The 17,674-nt window shown below is 37.4% G+C and overlaps 1 protein-coding gene and 1 long non-coding RNA gene across 4 annotated transcripts in view; one reads left to right on the top strand and one right to left on the bottom strand.

Annotated features, from left to right (window-relative positions):
- LOC139980183 (uncharacterized) overlaps window positions 1-17,674 on the top strand; it is a 75,212-nt gene that overhangs the window by 22,634 nt on the left and 34,904 nt on the right. For 2 of the 3 annotated variants that reach the window (XM_071991652.1, XM_071991650.1), the window contains 2 exons: window positions 703-843; window positions 1,726-4,066. In XM_071991652.1, coding sequence (XP_071847753.1) covers window positions 703-843; window positions 1,726-1,869 — 285 coding nt within the window. In that variant the 3' untranslated portion in view covers window positions 1,870-4,066. Of the gene's footprint in view, window positions 1-702; window positions 844-1,725; window positions 4,067-17,674 lie in introns of those variants that run through there. The other variant, XM_071991648.1, reaches the window with a different exon arrangement.
- On the bottom strand, window positions 11,228-17,579 carry LOC139980193 (uncharacterized). Its single transcript, XR_011797479.1, has 4 exons — window positions 16,989-17,579; window positions 15,991-16,160; window positions 15,142-15,303; window positions 11,228-13,869 (listed from the first exon to the last, which is right to left on the bottom strand). It is a non-coding gene; the product is annotated as an uncharacterized lncRNA (long non-coding RNA).

The following is a 17,674-nucleotide window of genomic DNA, read 5'->3' as shown; positions in this document are numbered from 1 at the left end:
CCTACAATGTACAAAATATATGCACCTTTATTCACTTAGCAATTCCAGTTTCCAACATTGTGGAAAGGCTTCAAACTTCCTTGTGCACCCAACCATAAGTCAGCAGTCATGCAAGAGTTGCTCAACGTAATAACAACTTGTTAAATTTGTGTTAGGCGTATTGTTAGCTTTATTATATATAATTGATACCAATACTAAGAAATTTTATGTGTGTTAATTGTGAATGACGGTACTGTTTGCTCACACGTCACAATAGTTTACAAATGGAAAATGTTAACACTTTTCAAATTATTCAATTTCTGACCTTGTGCACAATGGGTTCACAGTTAAACGTATATTTATGGAACACAAACGTCTACAATGTACAAACTATATGCACCTTATATTCACTTATCAATTAAGATTTCCAACATTGTGAAAAGGCCTCAAAATTTCTTGTTCACCCAAACATGAATTAACAGTCATGCAAGGATCGCTTCAACATAATAACGACTTTGTGGAAAGGCTTCAAACTTCCTTGTGCACCCAACCGTAAATGAACAGTCATGCAAGGTTTGCTCAACATCAAAACAATTTGATTATTTATAATCTATGACTATAATCAGCCACAATACAACGGCACAAAGCCCTCAATAATAGATAGAAAACAATTACTCTATAGTAAAAATTAAAACATTTTTTCCTGTATCGTTTGTTTTACAGATTATTCGTAGCCCGGAAGATTTAAATGTGATATCTTCCATTAAGACCAAGGCCATATTGTCCTTGGTGCTGTCCATCGTGTTCTCTTTGTGCCTCTGGTCGTTGTTCTGCACCATTCCGGCCATAATATTTGCTATATTGGTCAGTATTCTGAAGACAATTTATAGATTATGACTGTTTGTATTATGTAAAGGACTATTAGTTTGAAACAGCGTCGACTCAGTGGTAGAGCTAGGGGTATTGGTCAGGTCAGGGTTGACGAGAATGGTCTGTAGGGGCGCTTTCGACATTATCTAAGCGGAGGTTAGCGCGAAGCGTACACATTTTTTGAGTAAAGATGCTCCCTAGATCGCCGGAAATGACCTTTCCGGGCATTGCTAATTTGCAGATAAACGAAGAATAAATGTGTCATTGCAATTCTGTCAGAAAATTACACCAACAAAATGTGACAAATGTCAATAGGTATTTGAGAGCGCAATAGAAAGTCATTAATCGCGAATAAGTAAAAGGTGGTAAAAAGCTGAAAGGGCGCCAGCAGTCCATTTGAGTCCGTCGTGGGGGGGGGGGGGTATCCGCCCCTCTGACTTTACGGACGCTCCGCCACTGCGTCAACTACTTTTTCGCCTGTTAATGTTAGTTTGACCAATCCAATCGAGTATAATTTGCAATTAACTCAACAACAAAAAACTAAATAATTTGCAATCCTATGATGGACGTTTTACCATGACACCCTTTATTTCCATCGATTACAATTTTTCTTTCTCAATTCTATCATGTTTTGCTCTTTGCGTGTTATTTATTCTAATACGAACAAGTGTCTGAAGGCGATGTAGATGTTACAAACGAATGGCAACAATTGCAATCAATATTGCAAGTTTTAACATCCTCAACACTGAGGCAACACTGATGGCCGTTAAGCAACACTGAATAATAAATATAACTAAAAGTCCCCAAGAGTGTCTCAGGTAGTATATAACATTGCTCGCATGTTATTTATTTTTGCTTTCTCCGTCATTTCTACAGGCTTTGACTGGAATCGACACCAACATCAAGAATGCTGTGTCACATGCAAATGTAGCAGCCATTCTGACAGTCGTAGCATTTGCAAGTGCCGTGATTGTGATTTTAATTGCCGTCATTTATAACAGCAACTACGGTTATTACTAAAATGGAAAATAAAGGTATCATGTATAATCAAATAGTTTAAGTATACACAGAAATGTTTTTACTCTTAAAGCTGTTTTGCTTCATACTAACGATATTTTGTTTATCGATATATATATATATATATATATATATATATATATATATATTGCATTAACATAAAGTCTGTTCAAAGTATCTTTCGAGATCCGGCTTTAGGAATCACAAATGATTTTCGAGTTGGTTAGCATCATGTTTGATCTCTAGAGTAAGGCAAAATATGTCACCAAAAACAGAACTAGTATTGTTCGATAAAGGTGACAAACGCCTACAGTGGAATTACGATCTTCCTTACCGGTTTCGAACCTCTGGACATACAATCAGCGTCCATGGCCTGGTGGTTGGGGTGTCCGCGTACGGAGCGGGGGGCCCGTGGTTCGAGTCCCGGTGGAGGCTGAAAGTTTTTTCACTGTTCTTGATTTTCCGGCTCATTGCGATTTTCATTTATATATTTATATATATATATATATACATATATATATATATGTATATGGAAGTTTTTTCACTGTTCTGGATTTTACAACTCATTACGATTTCAATTATATATTCATTTGCCTTTGTCGTTTACCTCCATTTCATTAACAAATGTCTGTTCAATGATAGAGCAATATGAAAAGTGGGGGAATACTAATGTTTGGTAAAGCATTTTAAGAATTTTCTGAGGAAAGTAGTGCTTCAACTAAGAAATAATTGCAACATTTTTTCGCCACAGTGTTTGCAACATTTGAAATATGTTCACACCAAGTAAGTTTACTATTAATGTATTCTTCGAGAAACTTAGTACTATGTACATGGTTGATTGGCTAACCATCCATTCAAATATCTTTTTTCTAAGACGAAGATTGACTTTTATTGAAAACAATGTAGCTGGTGTTATCAAGATTAAGTGATAGCTTATTAATTAGTTGCAAACCAGTCGTAAAATTCATTATAACTCCATGTCATGTAAAGTATTCAAATTATTGTATTCGAAAAATATACTAATTTACTGCAAATAAAATAGTTTTTGCAATATTAGAGATATGGCAGATGTCATTGATACATATAATGAATAGAAGTGGACCTAATATTGAACCTCGAGGAACACCACAGCGGATTTCAGCATAGTCAGATATGGTGTTCTTATACGAAGTATTCTGTAAACGTTTCGATAAGTATAGCTGTCCATCCAGATAAGGGTTGGTCCTCAAATTCCGTAGAATAATATCTTGTTTAGAATAATACATTGGTCAATGGTATCAAAAGGTTTTGATAGGTCTAAGAATATACCAATACATGTTTTCTTCTTGTCAAGGCTATCGTATAATTTATCAATGGCATCTGCCAGGGCAAGCTAAGTTGAGTGACCAGGTCGGAACCCATATTGTTCCTTGCATAGTATGTTATGAGCATCGAGGAAATTTATTATTCTGTTGGACATGAGACGTTCGATAATTTTGGAAAAGCATAGATAAAAAGAGAGAATTGAGATTGGTCGTTAGTTCTCGTAGATATTGCATTCCCCTTTCTCAAAAATGGGAAAGACCTTAGCAATCTTCAGCTTATCTTGGAATACCCCAGTGGTGTGGGATATGTTACAGATATTTCAGTAAGGGGTGAGAATGAAAAGTAATATCTGCTTAATAATATCTTGCTCGAAATCATCATACCAGGGAGGGTTTCATAACAACTCCCTGATCATACCCAGCTGCTTTCTTTGGCTTTAAGCAATGATTCACTACAAGTAAAAGTTCCTCCTCCCTGACATGGTAGGAAAAAATAGAGTTTCGCATATTATTATTACTATATATGGGGTTGTTTGACTTTACATATGATTGATTTTCTGGCAAGTGAGGGTTTAAGGTTAATGAAGAAATCGTTAAAGCCGTATGCAATTTCTTGATCGTCGCTGGTTTCGTGATCGCCGTCTTTGAAAACAGATGGGTACGATGATTTATTACGGTCTCACTCTAGAACCTCATTGATTACGTCCCAGGTATCATTTACACTATTGTTTCTATCTTTGAATTTGTTATCAAAATATAACCTTCGAGAGAAACTTATTGTGTGGTTTAACTTGATTCGGTACGCAACATAAGTTTCTTTATTGCTATTTGGAAGAGCTTTTGAGTATAGTCTATAGAGATGTTTTTTTCTTTTAATAGATTTTAGTTAATCCTTAGTAATCCATGGATGTATTCTCTTGCGTCTATTTCCTTTAGTAATTAATAGATGCGGAAAACACTTACTATAAATTAAATTAAAAGTGTTAAAGAATAAGTTGAAAGCTGAATTATTATCAATTTTAGTTAACACCTCATCCCATGTTTCCTTCTCAATATCATCAATAATTTCTGATATGTTGAGTCTGTTAAAATTTCGTATATGAAAGGATTCTTTTGTCTTGTCAAGAACCTTTAGAAATATAGGCATATGATCACTTAAATCAGTATTGAGTATGCCTGTAGTGAGAGAGGAATCAAATTCGTTATAATGTTATCAATAGCAGTAGCTACATTACTACTAAAACGAAGAGGTTTTGTTATCGCAGGATAAAAACCGTACGAGTACATAATGTTTAAAACATCTCTATAGACTTACTAAAATTGGACAAGTTAATGTTATAACCCCCCATGACATACGTAGTACTCTGTTGATTGTTTATAGTGAGAAATATGTTTTCCATGTGTGTCTTAAAATGAGCCAATGAGCCATTTGGTGGTATGTACACTACACCGATGATGGAATTCTCATTATGGGGGTGGATAAACCTGATATCACTTTGTATTGAAGTCGGACTAAAACTGGTAGGTTCTGATAAGGATTTCTCCGTCTTGACTTCAACTCTATGATATGCGTTGTTGATATTATGGCAAACGACAACAAATAAACATGACGTCGTACCCATGTATGGGTTGTATATTAATCAAGGTAGCCACAGCAAATAAAAGAAGCTCGTGCCAAACCCCTGCAGTGATAACGGAGCCCGAACAGCCTGATGAGGAGTTCGGCATCGAGTTTGAGTAAAATGAGAATTTTCAAACATTCTAACACAACTTAAAATGTGAATAACTTATCAATTTGAATGGTATAGGCTGTATTAATTCAGATGATCTGCACTCAAGTTTGTATGCATCATGCATGATACGATCTTGAAAGATTTACTCATATTTATCCATTTCCAAGTACGGTCTAGTACTTTCTATACTAGTACTTTCTATACTATTTAGTCTATTCTCTATTTCATTTCCTGCGGAAACCTGTCACATTCCAAAAGCGTTGAAGAAACATCGAAGTGGAAACCATACTTCACTTTTGTTTTCAAAGGTTTCTTATATCACATAAGATGTATAAGCTATGTCAGAAATCCTTTCCAGCAGATCTCCGACAGCCCAAATCCAACGAAGCAGATCAAGATACTTCTCCCTTCGGATCTTAGAAATGCATACGGGGGTGTTTAGACAGAGATAAGGGTCACCCGGGGACAAAAACTCAACCCACGAATAAATGGAGAAACGAATCGCCCCCCCCCCCCCAAAAAAAATAGAGCAAACAATGTTTGACCGATTGAAATATATTGACATGGCACTAACACAATGATGAACGGACTCCGCTGTACTGAGTTATTTGAGATCCATAGTACGGTTTAGGATAAGATCTTTAAATGTTCTTCAATCGTTATCTGGCGTCTTCTACGTACCAACTTTAATAAAGATAGTTTATCGAATGGTATGGAATTTATTGTTGAAATTTAAAATGATTGAAAGTCTAAGAAGTTGTCAACTGATTTTCTCAAAGACATTCATCCCCCCCCCCACCCCCTCCTTCCCCTCCGCTGCATTCCCGCCGTATAGGCCTAATATCTATTTAGTTATGTAGTATCAAGATCGAATTTGAAGTCTTCTCTTGTAATCAGTCTTCTTATATAGCCTATAAGTAGTAGTGTCACGGTGTCCTCGTAGTCATGTATTTGGGAGAAATTTTTGTTTTTCTTTGACAAACATCTCTTGAGAAATTTGAATATATGCAAGTCGTTCGGTTATCAAATCGATGATCTCCGTAAAGCTGACGGCGAAGTAGAAAACATTATAAAAAAACTTCAAGTAAACCAAAGCACCTGATAACAACCGTGACCATGATCCATGTTCAGCGTTTATAAATTATATAAATTATATATATATATATATATATATATATATATATATATATAAATATATAAATTATATGTATATATATATATAGATATATATACATAAAGATATATATATATATATATATATATGATGTCACACAACATTGTGAGATATCGCAGCTCATTAAGTTTATACTTGAGCATAATAATTTTACCTTCAACGGTCGTCATTATCTGCAAACCAAAGGCACAGCCATGGGTACTTGAATGGCCCCCTCATATGCTAATATTTTTATGCATTACCTGGAACAAGAATTAATTTCTTCATCCTCTTACAAACCATGTATCTATGTACGATATATTGATGATATTTTTATGTTATGGGATAAGGGCGAACAAGAACTGGACAACTTTTTCACGTTTGCCAATGATTTTCACGATTCCATAAAGTTTACCACCGAACGGTCCACAAAGCAAATCCCCTTCCTCGATGTAATCGTCATGATCGAAAATCACAATATAGAGACATCGGTGTATGCCAAACCAACTGATAGGCACTCTTATCTCCACTTTAATAGTTTTCATCCCCGCCACACCAAAAATTCCATTGTCTACAGCCAGTTACTCAGATACCGGCGTATCTGCTCACGTGAGCAAACTTTTCTTAATAAGGCCATTGAACTGCTTGATTTCTTCCTCAAAAGGGGATACCCGTACCGACTACTTAACTTCCACCTCAAACGGGTTCTGTCTCTACAACGATCTAGTCTCCTAACAAATCTGATTCTGATAGACTACCCCTCTTTGTCACTTACCACCCCTCTCTTCGCCCCCTTTTGAATGAAATCAAACAAGCTTGGGGCACTCTAGGTTCCGACGAACAATAGCTGAACTTTTCAAAGCTCCCCCTGTAATAGCCTATAGACAACCACGTAACATTCGTTCAGTGCTGGTTCGAACTAATCTCGCCCCACCCAGTAATGAGCCTGATAGTGGTAACATTACTTGTAACAAACCGAGATGCCTGGTGTGCACACAACTCGACCCCTCCCCCGCTTTCCTCCCCCCGGCCTCATGCCCCACTCTGAGACCTGGTAGATTTGGTTGCGACTCAGCCAATGTCATCTACCTCCTCATTGTTACAAGTGCCCCCAGGTCACTTAAATTGGCGAAACCAGCACTAAGTTCAGGCTTCGGTTTAAAAGCCACAAACTAAGTATCCGCAAAAATAACCCAGGCTTATCTCCCCATTCACAGCTTATCTGACCTCAAATTTGTCATTCTCTACAGCTTCTTCAAAACTGCTCATGAAAGAAGCAACCGGGAACTAACCAGAATGCAAAATGCATTGAGGTTTCGATGACTTCAATGCACTAGAATTCTGCTTGTTAGTATAACCAGAACTAGCTGTTACAATGGCAATATAGCATGCTAACACAGGTCAATCTACTGTACGTGGTTATACACACCTCCATCAAAAAACAATAGGGTTCTTGTACTCAATGTTATGAATCCACACACTAAGTATTACAAAACCAAACCAAATCTCTAATAACTTCGCACAATAAGGTTGCAGAGGACTTATGGACAACTTAGATTGGAATATGCCCACGAAACTTCAAAGAATCAACTTGAAAGAAGCTAATGCAGGTCACTGGAGGTCAACCATATGGAAAGGTGGCGATCATTTGATCCGTGCATAGTCGACCTCGGGCCTTAAGTGTGTGTTTAATACCTTCCAAAACGACCGTATCGCGATCTTTTGAAAAAAATCAATGTACCGATATCATTTACTGATATCGGCTAAAACAAATTACAGTAGTTTAAACATTTCTCTTTCATAATCTTTTAACCAATCATCATTAATCTGAACTTTACTGTATGTCGTTTTCCGATTAAAAAAGTTTAAATTTTTAGTCCAGTCGGATTTATGTGCTTGCATATTCGTTTATTTTACAAGGACGCTAACTTCAAACTACTCGAATTCTCAGACCGTTTGATCAAACTGCATGGCTAAACTTGCGCAACTAACTTCAAATTCTGTTCTTTCATATTATATAAGCCTATTTCTGATTGGTTAATGTTCACTGTATGTCTTTTTTCCATCAAATGAAAGTTTCCGTTAGAAATTTTTCTTCGAAAACCTCATTATAACGCCTCATTATTTATTCATGAGCTACGTCACGAATCAGCTTGTGTATCAACAACATTCTCACTGATGCTTCGTCCGACAATCGTATTGTGATTTCTGAGGTGAATTTCGAGATTTGTTAAGTAATATGCAATGAAATAAGATGACGACATTGCAATAAACATAAATTAACAAGTTGAGAATCCTATTTCATAGTTTCCTTTGAAATAGGATGAATATAGTGATATAAATTGCCCACGTAAACGTTTGTAGCGAACGTACAGGCCTACCGTGCTGTATGTATTAATGCATATGGTTTCGTACAGTTAGGTTAACACTCGTATGTACGTAGGCTAAAGCTATCGTTAGGACTATCACTGGTTGTTTGTTTGGATGATACCACTGTAAGTGGGTAACTCTTTATTTTGCTTTTACAACCAATTGATTTGTAACAAATGTTATTTTCTCAAGTTCGATTAAAAGGTGTGCAGACAAATAAATGTATAAACACAACGTCATGTCTCAGTGTTCGTTTACATTCACTGCTATAATTATTTTAGCATCAATTCATTTAGAAACAAATACAATCCCCTTGCCGGTAATGAAACAGTCCGCCTGTCAATATGCATATTCATACCGGTGACTCATAACATCGGCGGATTTTAGTCTGTGTGGCTTTGTAGAGCAAATGCTCTTTTATAGCCTAAACTTTTCCATATGCTGAGGTCAAAGGTCTCCCAAATGCAGTTCGACTATTGTATTACAATAGCGTAACTCACAACCTTGATGGGCATTTGGTTCTCAAGTTATTGCAAAAATACTAGTTTTTGACCCCTAATTGACCTTTGTTGACCTTGGATCAAATGACTGTTATGTTTTGAAACGATCCCTTACCCCATTCACAACTAGTCCACAAATATCAACCATGTCGGACCCTGTCAACGGTAGTTTCAAAAGTTATTGCCAAAAAACACATTTTGACCCATAATTGACCTTTGGTGACCTTAGATCACATCACGATTATATTAGAAAACGTGCCCCTACTTCATTCACAACTTGTCCCAATAAATCAGCCATGTCAGACTTCGTGACTAGAAGTTGTTGCAAAACGTAACATAATTTGGCAGTTTTTTGCACATAAGCAACCTTGAATGACCTTGGATGACCTAATGGTTTTTATCACAAATGTTCCCCTTGATGATTTGCATTCTGTCCTAAAATCCCAACCTTGATAGACATTTGGTTCTCAAGTTATTGCAAAAATACTAGATTTTGACCCCTAACTGACCTTTGTTGACCTTGGATCATATTACCGTTATGTTTGGAAACGATCACTTACCCCATTTACAACTAGTCCCAAAATATCAACCATTTCGGACCCTGTCAGTGGTAGTTTCACAAGTTATTCAGAAAAAACACATTTTGACCGATAAATGACCTTTGGTGACCTTGGATCACATCACGGTTATTTTGGAAAATGTGCCCCTACTTCATTCACAACTTTTCCTAATATACCAGCCATGTCAGACTTCGTGACTAGAAGTTGTTGCAAAAATTAGCTTAAGCTGGCAGTGTTTTGCACATAATCAACCTTGAATGACCTTAGATGACCTGATGGCTTGTATCAAAAATGTTCCTCTTGATGAGGTGCACTCTGTCCTAAAATTTGTTTGGCCTACAATGTACACACATAATGCTATTGCTAGAAATGTATCAAAACCAACCTTTGGCTCCCCATAACTTGAGAACTGGGTGTCCGATTGAAGCGGGAGTTGGTTTCCTATATATAGCACAAAGAGCTCTATCATATATCAACATATTGACAAATTTTTCTTTTTGTTTTGCCCCGTATCTCGTAAAATGAGTATATTTTTCGAGGTTTGACCTTTTGACCTCGCGGTCAGATGTAGTTTGACGCGCTGATTCCAAAAAGCACACGAAGGTCGCACAGGGGTCAACTATGGACCATTTTGATCGGAAGGTACCTTTGAGATCCGATTATTGCCACGAAAATTCAAATAACACAACAAACTGATTAAGGTCACCGAAGGTCAACCTGAGGTCAAAGGTCATCTAGATGTGGGTCGACTCCCTGATAACAATAGCGTAACTCCCAATGTTGACGGACATTTGGTTCTCAAGTTATTGCAAAAATACTAGTTTTTGACCCTTGATTGACCTTTGTTGACCTTGGATCACATGACCGTTATGTTTTGAAATGATCCCTTACCCCATTCACAACTGGTCCCAAAATATCATCGATGTCGGATCCTGTCAATGAGAGTTATTGTTTGTTTTAATATTTTGGTTTTTGGCCTCTAACTGACGTTTGGTGACCTTCACAGGCAACAAAAAAATAGGGCACATCTACTCAATGTGGTACTCATATGCACCAAATATTAGATTGTTCCAAGCTTCCCTACTTGAGATACCGTGTTTACAAGCCATGCGTCACACACACACACACTTACACACGCACACACGTACATCGCTTCTCGGCATTTTTAGCTAAGATACTCTTTAGTATCTGTTCCCCTTCGAGGTGAATGGTGATGCACACCCGACAATGATCACACAGTCACAATCCCGATGCAAGGGGACTGGGGTTGAGAGCGGATCAGTCGTTCTGTAGTTTGGTTTTCGTGTCCAGTTTCTTTCCTGGGCGACTTTGCTATCAGTCCAGGCTTTGTTTCTATACCACTTTTGCATATTTTAAGATTTAGAATATTTTGATCTTGAATAAAACCAAAATTATTACAGAAACATGGCTATAGCTCAAATGCCCCCCTCCCTCCCTCCCTCTCTATATCTCTCCGTATAAAGTATCAGCGAAATGAACGTAGTGTGTATAGTAATTGTTCAAACACTGTGGCCATTTTAGCAGATATCTAGCAACTGGAGGGGGAGGTCACTAAATTCCCTTTCTCAATCCTACACCGTGTGAAATAATTGAATTCATCTACTACGTACCATACTTGAAACTTCGCATATATGTATAATCAACACATGACTTCCATGTAAATTTTTTGATTATGCAGTCCACGTTACCACTCGCACGAAATATACCGTATGGCGTGTGACAGTACAGAGTGTCCCCCTGTACAAAGTGTCCTCGGAGACACTCTGTACCAGCATATTTAGTCCGGTCGGACATTATCTGCTGAAAATTGTGTCCCCACCTCACAGCAAATATAGTCCCGCCGGACGAAATGTCCTGGTACAGAATGTCCGCAAATACTTCATAGCATATTTTGTCCAGCATAAAATTTAAGCATTTCGACATTCAAAAGGCAATTGAGTTCATTATATCAATAATTAGAGCAGATGCATACATCAGAGTTAAATGTTACAGGAAATAAATGAGACGTTGTGCGTTGCTGCAAAACAAAAAAACAGAACGGGGAAAAATTGAAGAAAATGAAACAAGTCTTCCATCTGTAGAAGATGTTAATCATGTTTTTGTTGTGATTGCTGCTATTTCATCCTCCGTATATGTTGCATGTTGTATTCGTCAACTACATTGCGTTCATAGTCATCTTTACAGAGGGAGAGATAGTATAGGCCTAACTCCCCCCCCCCCTACCCAACGGAGGGCGGGTACGGGATAGGGAGTGCAACAGCTACAACGAAAAATGATAATTGCAGAGGTAAAATATTACGAACTTAAGGAGTCCAAACTTCATTGTTGCCGTATTTCCCTAACACACAGTGGGTACGATTTGGCAAGTATGGTAACTGTACTTCATGGGTCTACGAGAGTTGCCTAGCCAATATGAAATTTCATCCGTGCGTAAAGCTCATTATAGGACGGGAACCGAGGGTATTTTCAAGTTACATCCTAAACGAAATCGGCAACGCTGTATACAAAATTCAGGCCCATACACATAACTTTGAGTGCAAGGATCCGGGGGGGGGGGGGGAGTTGGGATGGTTAGTTATCGAATGTGTGTCCTGGGGAAGGGTCTTCTTAAGTCTGTGACCTATCTGTGATGAGTTCCAAAATATTTTATTTTTGTTTGCTAATAACAACCATGAAGTAGCTGGAAGATACTTCTCTGACCTTGAAAATGTCAGTACTGCCCCAACCCTCTCCGTATGGGCTTGACACCTATTTATTGACTTTCATTACTACTTTATTGTTTACTTTTTTACCCTTCCTTACTTTTGTCACTCAATCGTCGAGTCAAGGTTTTCTCCCTCTCAACAAGGTGGAGGGCCATTCTCCCAACCCCTGCCCCCTAAGCCCCGTTGTGATGGCCATGCGTGAAGCAAATTTTCATTTGTATAGACAAATGGCATTCCAGTGATAAAGGTTCGTTGTTTCTTATTATGAATGTTTCTTATTGGACAAAAGTGGTTCAAATTAGAAAAGATATATTAGAACGATATCCTCTTCAAAGGAGCTGCAAACATACAGGAAACAAAACAAAGCCAAACAAGGGAAAGAATAAAGCAAATAGGACAGAGCAGGATGCAATATGCTAGATTTTTATGTCTCATCATGTTTCTCACACATTAAATATGTCATTCTTGTAGAGAAAAGTTTGTTCAAAGAAAGTTAATATAGTAAAAATCAAAATATGAAATTGGATGATAGTCATGCACAAACACAATATTCTGAATCTATATCAGACTGGGCAAAGAGTGAAAAATGATTATACATGGGATCAGGGAGGTAGGAGCCGGGGGCGGGGGCACTGTCTGTACATGCTATTTTTAAAATGGCATCCCATATCTTTTTGTAGCACGTTTAGCAATTAACAATCTCAATAAAAAGTATTGATAACATACTAACACATCATATATGTTTAAGTGATATGGCCGGTGCGTATCGGTTTATAGCATATCGAGTGGTGGTTGTGGAACGAGAAAATGTCCCTCTGATGTTGTGTGCCCACCCCCACTTCCTACCCCCTGCATGGGGAACTTTAACTGGAATGATGACTCTCCCTTTGTAGCTCTGATGCAACTAAAGATAATCCATGCTTTCTAGAGCATCCTTCAAGCAGGGAGGTATTGCTTGATTAGAATGATATACTACTGTCACTCTTCTTCAAACAATATGTACTTGAAACTCTCATAATCCACAGGAAGAACATCCTCTTTAGAGTTTGGTAAAGACCTCAATAAAACCATGCAGAAGTTTCCCCATTAGAATTTCCCCCTTGAACTGCTTTCCACAAACAGTAGGATTACCTATATAATGCTTTAATGTGCAACTTGATACCGTCAAAAGTTTAATCTTGATTGTAAGTTACAAATAAAATAGCTGATTCTCATGTATCCAACAGGTTTTTCATTAAGACTTACACAGAAATCCATAACAGCAAAACTTACAACAGGAAGAAGAATATGGTCGGTTATATGTTTTACTATGAGAACTTATCTTGAACACAATTCCAGAACCAAGAAACACGCCTTCTTATATCTTATTTAATGAAGTAATGAGGTGATAAAGAATTTCGAGCGTCACATCCCTTCAACTTGAACTGCAAATATATGGATTTCCACCGAACGACTGGCAGTGAAAAGTCAATGGCCTGTCTTTGCTTAAACGTATAGCAGCCGACGAAATTTTCTCTCGTGATATGTTAGAGTGAAGGACAAGATTATTGTCGGTAACAAGTTAACTGCTAAGAAAATCGTCTAGACATGTCTTATGTTACCCTCATACATACTTCCTCCATTGGTGGTCAGGGATGAGGTATCAGTACAACCAAATCTGTGCAAAATAAAAGTTGAAAGCAATATTATGAGTAGTGAATGCCACACTGTAAGTCATATATAAAATAAATTATCATCTTGAAAGGTTATGTGTAGGCCCCACTACAAAGATAATTAACATTCACCATGTAGACTGTATAGTGTACAGTTGAACTATGCTTAGGCATTGAGTTAATTGGATGATCTTTTATTGTGACACCTACATGTTTATGGGATTACTGTCTCCATTATTTTAATTGGAGATTGCATGTCATAATTTTGGCGCTATATTGTACAGTTCACTACCAAACCTGAAAGTTTTAACCACATGAGCCAATACAACATTTGTGACATATTAATTAAATTTAATATTCAGAAGTTTGATGCCTTTTGGTGCTCTATTGATGTATGTGTGCATGGTGTGACTGTTTAATGCCGATCAAACATTAATTGCCCTGAATCAGGATCCATGGGGGTTCAAAACACCCTCTGTATCACCCAAATGCAAAAACAAATAATGCTAGCTTACCGTTATAGTAAAATGTACTATTATACATCATTTTGCATCAAGAGACCTAAACATTGCCTTATTTTGCCAAAGAAAAAGGGGTCCTTCTCCCAGGTTTCAGGAAATATCCCCCACCACACACACAAACACATTTAGCAATTTTCCACAACGGACCTAACAGAGAAATGATACCAAAACTCAGTTGATACATTATCTCTCTTATCTTGTCGAAATTCCTGTCAAAACAGCCAAGTAGTAATAAGTTCACACTTTCTAAACAGAAAAGTTCCCTGTGGTTACAATATCAAACTGTCCAACACCTTTTTGAAAAACAACACACAATAGGTGGTGTCTAGCTGTGGAATGTGGTCTTAATTATTTACTCATCACTTGTTTGAACAAATAAGCTGTGTCTGCTGCAGTGAAACATGTCCAGCCAAAATCACTTTTTGGGGATGTAAATCAAATGACAATTGTCAGGCTATGTATGCTACTTAAGAACCAGAGGTGGAACCTTTGCAAGTAAATATAGGAACAAAAACTATGTACATGTAAACTTGTTAATGGGGACTTAACCTGCAAAGATTTACAGTACACTTTCTCTGTTCTCACCTACCTTCGTGACCTTTCTGTATGCCTAATACCTATTTGGAAATAATTTATACTCAAACACAACATTCTGCCATGCACTACAAGTTATTTTCATGGTACAAATAACAGATATGATGCCATTCATATTGGAACTAACTACAGAAAATTATTCACTTTTTAAGACATGCTTACCTCATCATCACATCAGTAATGCAATAAGAAGTTGATGCTGCAGCTAGTCTTGTCAGGCACTGCCTTAGTCTCAGGCCACTTTGAATAGAAGTCAGACAGTGTTATGATGTACAGTCGCTTTGCAGCTGTCACTGGTAGAGGACCAATAAGATCTACACCAACCTGTTAAGAAAGAAGACAGCATTTAGGTTCTAATTTCAAAAACATTTACAAGTTGCAGGCTTTGCCTTGACTGTTGTTCTATTCCATTTGTTCTATTCCATTGTTCTATTCCATTCTGTACACAGATCTAGATAAAAAATAGTGGGATATCTGATAGAAACAGGGTGTTGGTGGATTTAGGCCAATTATTTTTACCTTGCAAACATAAAAATGTAACTTACACCATACTGTACCTTATATTTACAATCGCTTCAACCACTAAACCAGAAAAATGATACGCCACTTTTTGCAACTTATAATTATATGCCTATATTGATGGTTGCTCTGCAGTTAGACCAGAGTGTGGCTTAAAGGTATGCTGTATAGGCCCTAAATATGCCAAATTTTCACTATGGACAAAATTCTTTAAGTATGTTTATTTCCCTGGAGTAAATTTACCTCACTGGGACATTCAATCATCTCGTGTCACCATTTAGAATGTCTGAGCACAATTTAAAGGGTTATTACCCCCAGGAAAGTACTTTTTGAAAATTTCTAGCAATTAAAGTGGCCAAAATTTAGGGCCAATACAGACTACCTTTAAACTTGTAAATGTTGAATTTGTCCAGAAACAATGACATTAACTATACTAAACCTTCACTGCATACTGCGGACATCCTGTGCAATTAAAACAGATTGAGAATATACCTGTGTCCATAATCCAGTTACCGGAATGCTATGGAGACTTGTTCGTAGGTCTACAGGACTATGACGCTTTGACATCCTGTTGAACATAACTTGTTACATCAACGTTGATAGTTCTCCAATAGAATCTAGACATAGTCTGTTGTCTGGTTTATCTGTGCAAAGATGAACACCTTCAAAGAGATAAGAAAATTCATGATCAAGGGGATATCATGTTTTTTTTGCCCCCCCCCCAAAAAAACAAACAAACAAACAAACACACAAACACAAACACAAATATATGGGCTGCAGGATTGGTAGTTCTAGCTGAAGTGCCTTAAAATTGAATTACAACTCTATATCGGTGTTTGAAATGGAATATTCCCATTATTGTACATATTGCATGACCACTATTTGGGTCTATAGATATTTAAGGAGTTTTCTTCTGTAGTGAGGTTTGGCATGTAGAGAATATGCCACACCTAAAAAAGTACTATCAGGCCTTCAATATCTGTTCTTACCAACCAAAATTAATGACCGTGAATTTGTTATGTACAGTATTAGTGCCACTCTCCTCTATAGAAGTAGGTTAGGCTATATGCTATAGTCCAATAATTGCATTTTATAGTGTCCCATGCATGCAAACCAGCCTAGCTCTGTAAGCTTTAGTGATCTGTTGTTATCTTTTATGATAGGCAGGGCGATAAAAGGTAGAAATTTATAATAATTTTCACAAAAATTTGTTAAGACAATTGGGTAAACAAAACGAAATAGGCCCTAATAACTTTGTTCATGCACTTACAACTTTGCTCAAGCATACAACTGATTATAATGTTGCATAAGCAATTGCTTGACTTTTGCGAATGAGTTTTTACAACTAACCAAACGTGGTAAAAGAATATCATAATTTGTGCACCAATCAGTCCTAGAGGCCTGGTCATAGTTAAACTGTGGAATGGCCGTTCGCCATTTAACAACCAATACCATATTGTGTATCCTACACTGTAAGTTACAGACATTACCTTATAGATGTCACTAGTCAGTATGAGCTGCCTCGATTTGGGCGAGTTGAGAAGCCCTAGATAGCAAAACTTTCCTTCAATTTCGGTACGCAAGAGTTCCATTTTCAGCCAGTCTGAAAGACTGACTTTGTCTCCGTAAGATCCTTCTCTGTTTTATTCTTGTAAACCCACTTGGATAGCTCTCATCTCTTAGAATATCCGCAATTTGTCTCACGTTTTCTGCTAGCTTTTCCATTTTTAGTTGTCGCACGACTTTACAGCTAAATATACGGAAGCCGAAATGCGACAGTTTGCTAATAATACAGATACTGCCAGAGTCCATTACTAATTAAATTTTTGCTACTCGAACGTATGCTAATGCGGACATAGTGTTCAGGGGGACACAATTTACAACAAAATATGCGACCAACAAATAATGTCCCCCCTCGTTTCATCATAGCATAAACTGTCCTGGGAGACAGTCTGTACCAACTGGCCTTGTACAAAAGGTCCGGGAGACTGAATATACTGGTAAATTCAGTATAAACTGTCCCAGTGGGACTGGGACAGTATATACTGAATATGGAATATTTGCGACAGTTTGTACTGCTACACCGGCATTCCGGTCTCCGGTTGTTTGAAGCTTCACGGGAACATATAAATTTGGGGGGTTTATATGTGTTTAATGTGTGTACGATCTGATATGG

Source organism: Apostichopus japonicus, chromosome 14 (genome assembly GCF_037975245.1).
Source record: "Apostichopus japonicus isolate 1M-3 chromosome 14, ASM3797524v1, whole genome shotgun sequence".
Lineage (NCBI taxonomy): Eukaryota > Metazoa > Echinodermata > Holothuroidea > Aspidochirotida > Stichopodidae > Apostichopus > Apostichopus japonicus.
The sequence above is the reverse complement of the archived record's forward strand: the minus strand, read 5'-3'. Positions and strand labels throughout refer to the sequence as shown.